Source organism: Xyrauchen texanus, chromosome 2, assembly GCF_025860055.1.
Source record: "Xyrauchen texanus isolate HMW12.3.18 chromosome 2, RBS_HiC_50CHRs, whole genome shotgun sequence".
In the NCBI taxonomy this organism is placed as follows: domain Eukaryota; kingdom Metazoa; phylum Chordata; class Actinopteri; order Cypriniformes; family Catostomidae; genus Xyrauchen; species Xyrauchen texanus.
The window spans coordinates 23,077,711-23,093,637 of NC_068277.1; the positions used below are offsets into that span (position 1 = coordinate 23,077,711).

Consider the following 15,927-nt stretch of genomic DNA (forward strand, 5'->3'; position numbering starts at 1 on the left):
ACCGTCTGACTCACAGGACACCAACCCAGTTTGCATCTTTCTAGTCTAGCCCAGTGCTTTCTTTGCTGCCAGATTCATGTTTTTGTTTCTAACAGCAAGAAATGCTTTTAAAAATGTAATTGTTTATAAAGCAGTCTTGTGTCTGAGAGAAGCATTTACATGTGTTTCAATGTTTTTGTTTCTTTGATCACAGGTAGCAGTGAAAATCATAGACAAGACACAACTAAACTCTTCTAGTCTTCAAAAAGTGAGTCTGCATTAAATCTCGTCTATTTATCTATATATCTCTGAGCATAGAGGGGATAATTACAGGAAGAGAGGCCGAAGGACTTCCTGTCATGTGGCATGAATGCACCCCCCACCACACACACACACACACACACATATATTCCCAGACATGCAAACTTGCTCTGGTCATGTAACATTAAACACTTAACAATCAGCAGAATTTTGTGCTGTAACTACTGAATCATTCTAGTGGGCATTAAAGAAATTTATTTAATGCATTTCTTCTGTTCTTGAAGTTTTAATGTAAATTATGTCCTGTAAAATGTTAATAAATAATCCCTGGTTGTTGCAGAACATCAGTATTTGTGAAGGTACAACAAATTGATACATGTATTATGCAAGCACAAATTAGTCAAATGTTAGACAGGGACTTTCCATGGTTTCCATTTTTTTTTTCCATTCTGGTTTTAATTAGGGGTGTCCAGATACCGAAACTGGTATCTGAATCAGGTCCGATACCACACTCAGATAAAAACCGAAACCATCTGAGATACGAATGTCATTCCTTAACATTCAGCTCACAAATTAAAATGACATAATGTCCTAGTGAGATTATTTAGCCGCAAAGGTTGCGATTTAATTAGATAAATATATAATTTGTTTGAGCTGTGTGCTTTGAATGCGAACACTTGTGAATGTGTGGAGAAGAGACAGCTGACGCTGGCTTCACGTACTTTTTGAAAGTTCCTCCTTGGTTCATCCATGGAAACAACATCATGATTATTGCACGCTTTGTAGCAGATGACAGCGAACTGAGCACTTACATTGTAGCACAAGACACATACAGAGTACATACTTATTTAATTAAATAGCAGCCTTTTGCGTTTTAATAATCACTTTGAGTCATGTAGCGACCAGCTTTTCCGGATTGTCTGTCATATCAACACTTCAAAATACAAGCTCCATCAAAATGAAAGCTCAAGGTCTAGGTCAATTTATTTATAGAGCACATTTGAAAACAACAAGTGTATACCAAAGTGCTGTACATGGGCAAATAAAACAATGAAATAAGGGGAAATAAAAAAGAAGTTCCACTCAAGCACAGGTTCGAAAACATCGCGAAACAGAAGAAGCTGCACTTACTTCTGAAATGGCAGTTTCTTGCACTATGGCGTGAATGTCCATTTGCAGTCTTAATTTGTATGTGGGTGTGATAAAAAGTCTGTATTCTGCAAAAAGAAATGTCAAGTACGACTACTTTTTCTTATGTCAAGCTGTATTCAAAGAAACATATTTGCAATAAGATGTTTTTGTAATATTATTTTATAAAAAAGTATTAAAACATTACATTTCTCAGCAATAATCAGGGTATTGGCAAGTAGCATGTTAACGGGATTGAAGTTTGCCCACATCATGTAAACATCTTAGTCTAATTATTCCTTATACTCTGATTATTGCAACAGAGTCATTCTCAAAAAAATGGTATCGGGACATCCTAGTTTTAATGCATGTCATGTTTGTCTTCTCAGTATAATGGTAGCTGATAGTGACTCACTTTAAAGCTTTAAAAAGTTTAAAGATGTCTCGCTTTATCACAAGGGCCAGGTTAACTGTCGCTGTTTAAGGCTTATTATCTTCTTAAACCATGCTCTCTTTGTTTTCTCAGCTTTTCCGAGAAGTGAGAATCATGAAGCTTCTGAATCACCCAAACATCGGTAAGTGACCTGTCCTAGAGGATCATCAGAACCAGTCAGACTGGCCGTGTTACAATTTGTAGAATTATTTAAATATTGTAAGTCAGCATCTGACATAAATCATCATAAGAAATGTCTGCCGAAATCATTGACATTAGCATTCCTAAGGCTTTGATGTCATAGATGCTGAGGAAATTAATGTTTAATGTGTGCTGAAATGCACTCAATCAAATAATTTTAGCATGAATAAGGTACTGCTGATATATACAGCCTGGCCCAAAAAGAGTTGCCTTTTTGGATTTAAATAAGCAGATACTGAAGAGCCTATGATTGAATCATTATTGCAGTGATTAATATGTTTCAGCTGGCAACGATTATTTTAACCATAAAGGATGCAGTGTGTTGCTTCAAATTTCTTAAACAACTATGTCAGAAGACGTATCCCGTGGTCGTGGATTTTTTTTTTACTGTGTTTCAGAAGGATCAAATTATTGGCCTGCATGAAGCAAAGAAAACAACTATTGAGATCACTGGAATTGGGTTAAAAATTGTCAGACTCATTATTAAAACCTGGTAGAATAGTCGTGAACCGTAAGCTCTGTGGAAGAAATGTGGTCGGAAAAAAATCTTGAATGATCGGAGATCACTGAAACACTTTGTGAAGTCGACAGTAGAATGTCTATGTTTAATTGTGAAATTAAGAGCATTTCCACATGCACAATGTGACACAAACTTACAGGCTTGGGACTAAACAGCTGTGTGGCCACAAGAAAGTCACTTGTTAGTGAGGCTAATCTGAAAAAACGACTTCAGTTTGCTAAGGAGCATAAAGATTGGACTGTGGAGCAATGGAAAAAGGTCATGTGGTCTGATGAGTCCAGATTTAAGTGATGGGCGCATCAGGGTTAGAAGGGAAGCACATGGAGCGATGCACCCGTCATGCATAGTGCCCACTGTACAAGCTTCTAGAGGCTGTGTTATGATCTAGGGTTGCATCAATTGGTCAGGTCTAGGCTCAGAAATGTTATGCAGCAATAAAATGAAGTCAGCTGACTACCTGAAGGTACTGAATGACCAGGTTATCCCATCAATTGATTTTTTCTTCCCTGATGGAACAGGCATATTCCAGGATGGCAATGCCAAGATTCATTGGGCTCAAATTGAGTGCTTCAGGGGGCATGAGGAATCATTTTCATACATGAACTAGCCACCACAGAGTCCTGACCTTAACCCCATTGAAAGTCTTTGGGATGTGCGAGAGAAGACTTTACGGGGTTATTAGACTCTCCCATTGTCAATACAAGATCTTGGCCACAATTAATACAACTCTGCATGGAAATAAATGTTGTGAAGGTTGTCGAAACAATGCCACAACAAATTTGCACCGGAATGAAAGCTAAAGGCGGTCCAGCTAAATATTAGTGTATGTGACTTTTTTGGCCAGGCAGTGTTTTGAACTGTACATTTTAAGTCTTGAGTGTTTGTGGTTTACCTGTGCTGTCTCTGGTCTTGATGGAAGCACTAGCTCATTAGCACTCAGCTTGTACTGTTAAATATCAAAGCACAAAGCTAAAATATGAAAAGAGAGACCTGCCCCCTTTGAGGATGCACAAGAAAGTGAAAGGACATACCGGTCCTAATTCAGAGCCTTTGCTCTCTCTGTTTAATGGCCGAGTGTGTTTATGCTGGTATCACATTACACAATGACGGATGATTGATCTGAAACACACCTTGATCTTTCAATGATGACACAAAGTAAGCATTATGTATTTTATTCAATGCATTAATGTCAAACAGTAGTGGCCTGCGCTGTTGAATACACTCCGTTGAATAGAATGTCTCTGAGCTGTAAAAACCAGACTCCTAAATCCTGTTTATTTTTCTAATTGTACAAACGCCTGTGCCTATATTTGATGTTGTTTGTTTAGATTTGAGAGTTATATTTCATTATATTATGGGTTTTATGTTGCATTTATGATAAATACTTTTTTTTGAGAAAAAATACTTGTCAAAGTTGTTGGCTCAAGAAACATTCTAATGCTGTTTAAAAATAAGATATTTAGCGATAAACTTAACAGTTATAATGCACTCGGCTGCACAAAATAGGTATGTGATATGTAGCATTCATAGCAAAGCCTGAAGCGCTTCATGTGGTCATTTTTCATGCTGCTTCCATTCTAAGCTCATACAGTGTTTTCTCATGAAGTAATAAAGCTGTGCTTTAGGGATGTACATGTGCTACATTAGTAACAGGTTCTCTAAAGTAAAAGTTTTTCTCTCAGCCTCTCAATCTTTGGAGACCTGAATGCATTTTTTGGAATCTGAGCATGTAAAACTGTCAACCTAGACATCTAGTTTATAAAGGATGTTCATCGCAATATTTTTCAGTCTTGATTTTAAATAATTTGAGAGATCTGTTGTTTTGTTTTAAAGGTGCTCTCAGTCATTTTTTCCTCATTAAAAAACTTTTACTGCTAAAGACATTCATTTTAATTTTGCAATATATGTAGGAAATCATGACCATTCACATTTAAAATTAAGAATTTTAAAAATAAAAGTTGTTCTATTCTACATGGAGAGGGTCCACACATGGGGGCTGCCATGTTTGATTCACACGATCCGCTGAATACTACTCTTAATCTCAGTAACCGTCCTGTTATTTTACACTTTTACTCATTGATTAAAGTAATCATGGCTGACTGTGAGTACTACATTTCTACAATGGCATCTGAAACTGAAAACAATTGATTTTAAATGATGTTGCATCTAGGTGTCAGTGTAAGTCCAAGATGACACAAAGACAAAAGTTACTGAGTGCACCTTTAAATACATATGTGGGAAAAAAAAAACGTTCACGCAGAGTGTGATGTACAATTTTCGTACATTTTTTAACATTTGTTAGGGCTATGTTTAAAAAAAAAAAAGTTTTCTGATTAGCTGCAATCTTCAAAGATCCTGATCTTTTACTCTATGCCAGGGGTGCTTATAACGTCGATAGCAATTGACTAACGACCGGTCGATTGCAAGACAACCACTGCTTGATCTTGTTAACAGGCCAAAGTGAAAAGAAAGTGTAGAGAGAATCTACACAAATAACTGAACAGAATTAAACTGAATCTGGAAATCAGAAATTTGCACATCTGAATGAATTCTTTGGAAAATTAGTTAGAAAAGACTGATCATTGCAGTATAGCATTTCAGATTCTCTGCAGTACAATATATCACAATTGGTGTGAAGGAGTTCATAGAGATGCATTGTTTCCTCTTAAAATCTTGTTGTGGATGTGCCAAAATTTCTGACTTGGTGTAAATAGGTCTGGAGTCATACATGTTTTGATCTGAGATGATCTCTCTCTTCTCCAGTGAAGTTATTTGAGGTGATCGAGACAGAGAAGACGCTGTATTTAGTCATGGAATATGCCAGTGGAGGTGAGTGGGCTAAAAGAATAGTGCAATCAGCTGTCAATCACATAAAACTCAGAATCATTCTCTTCACATTTGCATTGGAATAATCACAATTTCTTATCTTATCATTTGTCTCCTTTATTCTTTCTCATATAATATTTCTCATCTTCTTCCTATAATACCCCTTTTACCTTCGGCCTTCCTCTTCATTTTCTACTCTATTTCTGTGTTCCTTTCTTACATTTCATAGGCGAGGTTTTTGATTACCTTGTTGCTCACGGGAGGATGAAAGAAAAGGAAGCGCGTGCCAAATTTAGACAGGTCAGTGGAAGTGCACGTGTTTGAGTCACACTTTACTGTCAAAACTCATGTATATATGACACTGCATTTGTAAATCTCTCTTGTTGTATATATGTGACAAATGTTTTCATTGTTACCTCTGCTAATATAAGTGTGTATGTTTTTGTGTGTGTATGTATGTGTTTGTGTGCACATGCACTCTTTAACTCTGTTGTGAATATGTATGAGTATGACAGCTTAATTACTGATAAAAGAGCTCAATAAAAGAACATCAGCTCCCAAGAGCAACCAGAATGACTTAACCTATCCTTTGCTTTATAAACACCTTTGCTCCTTATCGCTTTAGATTGTCTCAGCTGTGCAGTATTGCCATCAGAAGTGCATTGTACACAGAGATCTCAAGGTAAGAATGGGTGTGTAGGGTAGAGATGAGCTGATATTGTTTTTATAATATTTTTTTGATTGTGTGTGCCATTTTGTTTTTAGTTTTTATTTCTGCTTTTTGACATAATAACTAAATAACAACTTAATAAACAGGAAAGTATTTCTTATTTAGAGAGTACATCAGAAGGTTGACAAATGTATTTTAATGAACTGTTAAAAGGCTACACATTTTTCACTTGAGAATGAACAGTCATGCCTCAGTTGTTCTTTAATAGCTCTTATGTGTCTGACATCAAAGTCCATTAAAGAAGTTCAGGCGAAGGAATGAATCCTCTATTCAAACAGACACACACATCAGAACACTATCATAAATGTACTCTGAACCTTGGAACAGCTGACCTCATTTCCACTCATTATTAAGATGAAAGGAAGTGCCCCCTCCAATTCCCATGATGATACTCTGCCCACATAACTCAAGTTGCCTTATTGGTCCAAAGTAACCACCGTTACTGCTGAAATTTGGTGTTAGTCACCATGGTTGTATGACTTGTAAATGTCTCTTTGAATTTTTGATACATGGTTTCAGACATTATTAGATTAAATGCGATAATCACACACATGCTTGGTGTCTCTTTTGTCCCTCTCAGGACATTGGCTAGGACATTTACACACACAAACACTTTTGCTTAGATATCTAATTAGGGGAATACCATTCCACTCCTTTTGCAATACCACTCCTTTTGTTTTTTATATAAATCTAATTATAAATTCTATAGACTAACTCTACCCCTAAAAGAAAACTTTTAGCAAACACGGTTTTCTTTATTAATTGATTTGTCAATTAAGGACATCCCAGAAAGTCCCCAAAGGGAGATTTTCTCAGATATAACTCACTTTTAGGGGACAAAAAGACAACTAATTGGAGTACACATTTACCCTAGGTCAATCTAAGTAAAGGCACAGCAGTGCTAAAATATAAAATACTATAAAAAAAAAAGGTAATGTGTGAAATTTTAAAGCTGACTTGATATTTTTTTTTTTACATTTTTATGCATTTGGCAGACGCTTTTATCCAAAGCGACGTACAGTGCAATTATTACAGGGACAATCCCCCCGGAACAACCTGGAGTTAAGTGCCTTGCTCAAGGACACAGTGGTGGTGGCCGTGGGGTTAGAACCTGTGACCTTCTGATTAGCAGCCCTGTGCTTTAACCACTATGCCACCACCACTCATGATATAACCGCCACAAATAATGAAGCGCTTACCCAAGGTTTGTAAATGTGCAATTTTAGATGTTGGATCGGTTTGCATGTAAATATGTTTTACTTGACTATACTTTGGGGACAAATTGTCCCCAGATGTCAGCTAAATCTGACAAAACCTTCCTTTTGGGAACATCCTCAAAAGTTAAAATGCTTCATAAATAAAGATGCTTTTTAAAGGGCTGTCAATCTATTAAAATTTGTAATCAAATTAATTACATAATATGCAGATTAATTAATCAAATTAATCACATATATAAATATTTGTTGAGAAAGGCACTGACAACAATAATTCAAGATATGATTAAATAATATTTATATTTAAATTATTATAAATATATGTTGTAAATATAATAATTAAAATAATTAAAAAGCCTAACATTACTGTGGCAGACAAGTATAGCACTGATACATCAAAACGGGTCTTTAGAAGGCAATATATTATTATTTTCAAATTATTGAACATAAGCCAATCAATAGCCTATAGTCCAGGGGATTCCAGTTTGCTGCTGAATTCGTCAATCTGTCTAAAATAGATTTATTAGAAGGGCTTATCTAAGGTCACATCTATGTACATCTGCGTCAGATGGAAGGTTTTGGAGCGACTCACTTTGTTTGTGTCATAAACACAGTGTTTTTAGGTCACTGCTTCAAGTTAAACATTGTTTGAATCTTAGAAAAACACATATCTAGATCCCTACATCGGAATTGCGCTCTGTCCACGGAAATGCGCACATGTTCTCATCTTGTGCTGTCGATAGTGTAGAGCAAGCCTAAGTGTGGTTTGTTGTCTGTACATCTGCACGCTGCCTAAACAGCTGGAGATTCACTTAATGCCCCCTGCTGAAAACAGGTGGTAACTTTAGCTTGAATTGCTCTGATGGTAGTAATATTCCTTATTATGGTCCATGGACATGATTAATAGTGCTTATTTCATTTAGCACATAATTTTTTATATAATTCATTGCACTGAATTAACCCGTTAAATTGACAGCCCGACATTTTTACTTTCTAAACATTAAAAATGTTTTCTTTGAGGAATAGGGTTTAGGTTCATTAATATTATTTAAAAACAATAGAGATATGTGCCCATTTAGATGGCTAGGTCTATTTGTGTGTTACAGCATAGCGGCCAAAGTTCCTGGCTGTTCAGGTTGGATTACAGGATCTATATCGCTTTATTTTAAGAACAGATGTTGTGTTTTATTGTTGTTTTTATCACATTAAATACTTAAGTGAGGTCTGCCAAATACAGTGGACACAGAGATGAGATCTATCAGAGACCAGCACAACTCATGTGCCATTTAAAGCACATGGACCGTATAATATAATAATGCTGGTGTGTGGTGGGCGTTCTGGCGCACTATGGCTGCCGTCGCATCATCCCTGTGCTATGTAAAGCGCTCTGAGTGCCTAGAAACACGCTATATAAATGTAAGGAATTATTATTATTATAATAGCTGTTGCATTTGTTCTGTTCATGCCTTATCCATTTCTTTGTTGCTGTGTGTGTGTATGTTGTAAAAGTTTGGTTCTGTTCACCAAGTAATATTTAACTGCTGAACGAGCCCTGTTAGAACCGTGCATCTGTTGCTAGGCAACTCGGCCTCCCTGCATGGCTAAAGTTGGCGTGCAGATGTTAAATGGCAGCGCAACACACAAGCTCTACAGACTCAAGCGCACACACAAATACACAAGTTAGGAAAATTGGACAAATACCCTGGAGGAAGAGAAAGGAGGCATTTCTGATGCATGCAACATGTTTAAAGTTCTAAAGTAAGGTAGTGGGCATATGTGTGTTGCTGATGGATGTGAATGCCATAAGTTAATCCATTTCTTTCTTATTCTTATATCAGGAGTCATCTCTCTCTTTCAAAGCTTTGTCTCATTTTTAAGTGCACTCTTTCATTCTGTCCCCTTTCTAACTACTTCTCTCACTCTCTCTCTTTATCTCTCCCTCAGGCTGAGAACCTTTTACTGGATGCTGACATGAATATAAAGATTGCAGACTTTGGATTCAGTAATGAGTTTAAGGTGGGCAACAAGTTGGACACTTTCTGTGGAAGCCCCCCATACGCCGCCCCTGAACTCTTTCAGGGCAAAAAGTACGATGGGCCTGAGGTGGATGTATGGAGCCTTGGGGTCATACTTTACACGTTAGTCAGTGGATCGCTGCCTTTCGATGGACAGAACTTGAAGGTAAAGAAATGTCACTAACAGTTGATTTGGACACAATTCAAAGTGACACGCTGAAATTAAATTAGTGTGTCACTTTGATGTGTGTCCCTTATTTCTACTGTGTCATTCATTGTCTCTGTCTTTTTCATCTGCAGGAGTTGCGTGAGCGTGTGTTGAGAGGAAAGTACAGGATTCCCTTCTACATGTCCACAGACTGTGAGAACCTGCTGAAGAAATTTCTCATCCTCAACCCCACAAAAAGGATCAGTTTGGAGGTACACTTTGTTTAGATGCATGCACACATCTGATATCTGTCTGTAGACTAGAGCAGGGGTTCCCAAACTTTTTTAAACTTTGTTTTCCTTTTTGTTTCTCCATTGCACTCCAACCACTGAAATATATGAATAAATGAACAAACAAAACCTTTTGAAAAGTTTTATATAAATATTAACAAATCGATTGTAACCTTCAAGTGTTTCTAAAGTAAGCATGGCTTCAAACTTTTAAAGTAATTATTCAAGAGGCAGTTATAAAATATAGTAATAAAATAGAGAAAATGGTGCTATGTTTTTTTTTTTTGCAGATTTTGTCTCATCTGTTAACAATTCTCATAATGCATTAATGGTTGTGTTTACATTAATATTGCATCAAGAGGGGCATTTTGACTAAGAACGACTATTTGACTGTTCACACAGGCAGCTTCATTCACAGCGAGACACGAGCAATCTATAGAGCACGTGCAGACATTTATACATTTGGCAGATGCTTATATCTAAAGTGCATTCAATTTATACATTTGATCAGTTTGTATGCTCCATGGGACTCGAATCCATTATCTTGTCATTGCTAGTACCATGCTCTATCAGTTGAGCTATTCAGTTGAGGGTAGTGAAAACAGTACACTGGTACCAAATTGAGTCAGTACTTGGTACTGCTGGTACTTTTTAATATCGGTGGCTATTCAAATTGAAAACTGAACAGAGATTCTGCAGTACCCCAGGGGGGGCGCAAGATGACTTAAAATGATTTATAATAACTTATAACAATCTGTCTTAATAAAAATGATACCAACTTTTTGAGATAGAGTAGGAGTACCGATACTTATTTTTGGTACTTGCCGATACCTTGTCTGATACATTTTTTCTGACCTGCATATCAACAGTTTATTTCAATTATATCATTAAAATGGTGTTTATATTAATAAATTTTAACTATAATCATATAAAGTATAACAATATATTTTTAACATGCTATTGTATTATTTTTATTAAATGAAGTGCTTCTATACAGAACCTCACAGCACAATCTAAAATACATTGTAGTTATTTTTGTCAAATAAAATTCTGCATAACAGAGCATTATAGATGTGAGACGTTGCTTAAATATAATACCATTTCTATTGATTTATTATTATTGTTAGTAATAGTTAACAGTGAATATTACATTTCTGTAATATTGTTTCATTTAAATCGAGCTTTTATATTGGCTGAGATTTTATTTTGAAATGTTTCTGTATTGTTATGACCAAAGAGTTCTGATGTTATGACGAGCTTCCCACTCTGGAAAAGCTGGTCACTATGTGACTCAAAGTGATTATTCAACTATAAAAGGCTGCTATTTAAATAAATAAATATGTTGTTCTGAGGACTCTGTCCATGAGCTGCTAAAACGTAGCCAGGGTTCCCCGAACAAACCGAACAGAAGTGTCACTATTTGGTGTAATCCAAACTGTGCAGAGAAAGCCGTTTTTTCATAGGACATTGGTGTTAAGATGATTTGCCAAAATCCCTTCGTTAAATCCAGTATCGAGTAAAATCGAGCGGTGCCCAACCGATAATCTTCCTGAACCACTTTTTTCTTGTGTTCGGGAAGTCGGTAGGGACAAGTGCATAACACTACCCTGGGTGTAGTCTCAATGTGGTGCTCTGTGAGATTTGTGTGCCCTGGCAGAGCGAGAACTTTGCAACCTCTATGACTTGAGACCACGAGACATGATTGGCTTTTAACTTCACCTCTGGCACAAGCTCCTCCCTCTCCAGAACCACCATCACCAATGTCATAGGGACCACCTCCGTCCATAATTTCAGGAGGTTGAGATGGTATATTTGACGTCCGTCACCTCTATCTGTCCGCCTGACCTCAATATCGAGATCTAATTTAGAGCTTGATGTTGGGAGTAATTCAAGCACTTTGTCTCCCATTGCAAATTCTTGTAGCCAAATGCACCTGCTTTGACATTCTTGAGCTTGGAGCAAATTTGTCTGTGTTAGTTGACACAAAGTGAAGAGTTTTGCTGTAAGATCAAGATCGTACTGAATTTAATTTGAGCTGTTTCAAGGTCCCTCCTCCCAAGCTGCCCGCATGATGTTGAGCACACCGCATGGCTGACGCCCATACAGCAGCTCGGATGGGTAAAACCCTATGGAGGCTTGTGGGACCTCTCGATCTCCAAATAGCAGGGGTTCGAGCTACTTGTCCCAATTTCTAGTGTCCTCATGTACAAGCTTACAAATCATATTTTTAAAGGTTTTATTAAACCGTTCCACCAATCCATCTGTCTGTGGGTGGTGAAGACCGGTGCAAAACTATTTAATGCGCAACAATTCGTATAGCTCCCGTAGTGTACGTGACATGAACCTAGTGCCTTGATCCATGAGGATTTCTTTCAGAATCCCCACCCGAGAGATAATTTTGAAGAGTGCCTCCTCAACACTACGTGCTGAAATGTTGCGCAGAGGCATTGCTTCTGGGTATCGCGTTGTATAATCCACCAGAACTAATACAAAGCGATGCCCACATGCTGTCTGTTCTAATGGCCTGACGCAGCCCATGCCAATTCTCTTGAAAGAAAACTTGATTTGCGGTAGACTGTGCAATGGCACTTTTGGGGTGGCCTGTGGGTTCACCAAATGACATTCGCGGCACACCACCTGTGGACATCCTTGCAAATGCCCGGCCAATAGAGACAGGCCATTATGCGGTTTAGTATTTTTTTCCTGCCCCAAGTGTCCCGCCATTGGATTATAATATAATAATAATGAAATGTCACGATGGCTCTTCGGTGTCAACAACTGGGTTGTATCTTCATTTGTCTGAGAGTCCTGTATTACTCGATACAACCATTCTTTTATAATAGCAAAATAACAATATGAAAGTGCAATGTTTGTCTGGAGCTCTTGACCATCAATAACTTTCACTTGGTCAAAGGCATGCCTAAATGTTTCGTCTCTTGACTGCTCCAGAGAGAAGTCCCCTTCAGGAAATCCTCTGAAGAACAGGAGGGGCCGGAGCCTCCCCATCAAGGCATCTCACATCTAATAATTTTCTCATAGGACACATCCACACATATTCCCTTGAATAGAGTCATACATTCTAGCCAATTATTTCCCAAAATTAGTGGATTGGTGAGGTGGGTACTAACCACTGATTTTGCCCCCGAAATTTAATGATGAGTGACACTACAGGATAATTGTGAATATCCTCATGTACACACCACACCACACCTTCACCCTTTTACTTATGCACCAAGGCTTGTTGTGTACTCCCCTTGACACTCACCGGTATTCTTTACACTCCGGCTCGATGGGGCAGCCCAATGTTCCCAGCTCCATCAGGGGACATTGGTTCTGGAAATGCTCGGGTTACCCACAATTCCAGCAGGCCAGCCCAGGCGTTACATCCGCACCTGCTGAGAGCGGGTTCAGACACTTTAGGGGAAGAGTGAAGAGATATATAGGGCACCGGCGACAGGGAAAAACCCAACGAAAAACCACACACAGAACATGCATGCCAGTCTCTCTCTCTCCTTGTCTCTGGCGTGGTCTATCCTTTTATTGCTCTACGCAGTGCTTACTGAAATCAGAAACAGGTGTTAGACATTATAGCGCTCAGGTGTGTATCTTTACCACTTTCTCTCCGGACAAATGCTCGACCTCGCCCCCACCGCCACACTGTGCCTCGACACAATCCTGTCTCTGAGCTCTGCAGGCAGTTCCTTTGAGCTCATGGCTTGTTTTTTTTATCTGATATGCATATTTCAGCTGTGAGACCTTATGTGTCTGCCTTGCGAAATCATGATCAATCAATTGAATTTGCCACAGGTGGACTCCATTAAAGTGTAGAAACATCTCAAAGATGATCCAGAGAAATGGGATGCACCTGAGCTAAATTTCAAGTGTCATAGCAAAGAGTCATTTTTTTCTTTTTAATACATTTGCAAATATATCAAAAATCAGTTTTTTGCTTTGTCAGTAGATTAATGTGAAAAAAATATAATTATAATCATTTAAAGCATTTAAGAAAAATGCTTTAACATGAACAAATTAGGAGGTCTGAATACTTTCTGAATGCATTGTACTTAGTGCCTCTAACATAAATAACGAACAATTATTTAATTATAACTTGATATCTGAATGAAATATATCTTTCCATGATAGTGAACCCCTAGTAATAATGGGTTAATAGAGGCACAGGTCATCATTAAATAAACAGTTACAGTTCCAGAGACAGTTTTGACTGTCATGTAGCCTAATGTTGTACTTCAGGCTTGTGAGACTTCAACAGTTCTTATTTAATTTTCACTTTTCGACTTTTTATACTGGAAGCACTGTATGTTTTGCACTGTAGATTCAAAAGAACTGGCTCATTAGAATAGTTCTATCGGGAATCAAACTGTAGAGGACGCGCATATGTTTCGCACTGTGAAAAGAGCCGGCTCAGACTCGTTCGATTGGGAATTAAATACACTGGTAGAACTGTGTGTTTTTATGCTGTAGAGTCAGTAGAGCGAAGCGCTTCTGTAGAGATGTGCTGCTAGAAACACTGTCAGAGCATTTGAGGATGTTGTTCTAGCCACATTGGCGGAAAATTGCACGCTGGAGAACCGTAAACTGAACTGAAAGTCACAAAGATCATACGATTCCGGTATTTTTTTAAAGAATGGAACCGGTAGTGGGCCTGGGTGTCTTGGCGAGTATTGACGCTGAAAACCCTGGAGTCGTGAGTTTGAATCCAGGGTGTGCTGAGTGACTCCAGCAAGGTCTCCTAAGCAACCAAATTGTCCCGGTTCACATGGGGTAACCTCCTCGTGGTCGCCATTAAGTGGTTCTCACTCTCAGTAGGATGTGTGTTAAGTTCTGCGTGGATCACGGAGAGTAGCATGAGCCTCCACATGTGAGTCTCCGCGGTGTCATGCACAGCGAGCTACGTGTTAAGATGTGTGGATTGACGGTCTCAGAGGCGGAGGAAACTGACACTTGTCCACCCGGACGAGGACCTAGTAAGTAGTGCGAATTGGGCGTTCCAAACATTTGGGAGAAAAAGAGGATTAAAAAAATTATAAATAAAACTAAAGAATGGAACCGGTTCTGAACAAGGAATCGGTTCCCAACCCTAGGGTCAAGCCTGCTTAGCTTCAGTGGGTAACCAGTCTAGAGCTCCAGGGTGATATGGCTGCATCAAACCAGGTTTTAAACATGAAGTCTTGTTGTTTAAGCAGTTTTTTGGTGTTTATTCATAACATAAAGGCCTTTACAGTGCATTTATTATTACAGAGATAGTCCACCCTGGAGCAGCTAGGGGTTAATGGCGTTTTTCAAAGACGAAATTTCCTCTTGCAGAATTCAAATCTACAATCTTGCCCTTATTATCTCAAATCTTTAACCACTTTGCCTCACCAGGAAGTTTAGATTTGTCCTTGTAATCTCTCCTACTCTCTCTCTCTTTTTCTTGCTTTTGGCTCAGCAGCAGATCATGAAGGATCGCTGGATGAATGTGGGTCACGAGGATGAAGAGCTGAAGCCCTTCATCGAACCCAAGCCTGACTACAAAGACCCCAAGAGAACAGGTGTTTGTGACACTCGCACATTTAAAATAATTCAGGCATTAGGCAATGCAAAACCAATATTATATTGGAAAATCAATACATTAAGCAAATGCTGTTTTTTAAAATTCTAAAAATGCAAAAGGTTTTATTTTATGTGCAGGGTTAGTTATAATTAGCCTTGTATAAAACAATGGAAGTCTCTGGTATGTCCCCATTTAACTAAGTAAATGTGTCCCACTCAGATATAATGCTCCAGATGGGTTTCTTTCAAGAAGAGATTCAGGACTCCTTCATCAACCAAAAATACAATGAAATCATGGCAACTTACCTGCTGCTCGGCTATAGGAATTCAGAGGTACACACATACATTCACATCCACATAAGCACTGCTGGCTAAATTTAATGATGATAAAGCTCTTATGTACTCACAAGTCTTTGAAAATTCTGACTCGCAGCTTGACGAGGGTGTCAACTTGTCACTAAAACCACACCCAGGAAGTGATCTCACAAACAGTAATGTCTCCTCTACGCCTCATAAGGTACAGCGCAGTGTGTCATCCACTCAGAAACCGGTCAGAAGGTCGACAGATCAGAGTGAGTTGATTGGCAGGTTTTAAGAATAATGTCTGCTTGTTAACAGACTGCATCATA

The 15,927-nt window shown here is 38.3% G+C and overlaps 1 protein-coding gene across 7 annotated transcripts in view; it reads left to right on the top strand.

Annotated features, from left to right (window-relative positions):
• Positions 1-15,927, top strand: part of LOC127656276 (serine/threonine-protein kinase MARK2-like) — a 91,087-nt gene that overhangs the window by 42,892 nt on the left and 32,268 nt on the right. For all 7 annotated transcript variants that reach the window (XM_052144522.1, XM_052144528.1, XM_052144549.1 and 4 more), the window contains exons 3-12: positions 194-247; positions 1,895-1,943; positions 5,286-5,351; positions 5,578-5,648; positions 5,974-6,030; positions 9,237-9,473; positions 9,608-9,727; positions 15,198-15,297; positions 15,519-15,631; positions 15,732-15,870. In XM_052144522.1, coding sequence (XP_052000482.1) covers positions 194-247; positions 1,895-1,943; positions 5,286-5,351; positions 5,578-5,648; positions 5,974-6,030; positions 9,237-9,473; positions 9,608-9,727; positions 15,198-15,297; positions 15,519-15,631; positions 15,732-15,870 — 1,006 coding nt within the window. The remainder of the gene's footprint in view (positions 1-193; positions 248-1,894; positions 1,944-5,285; positions 5,352-5,577; positions 5,649-5,973; positions 6,031-9,236; positions 9,474-9,607; positions 9,728-15,197; positions 15,298-15,518; positions 15,632-15,731; positions 15,871-15,927) is intronic.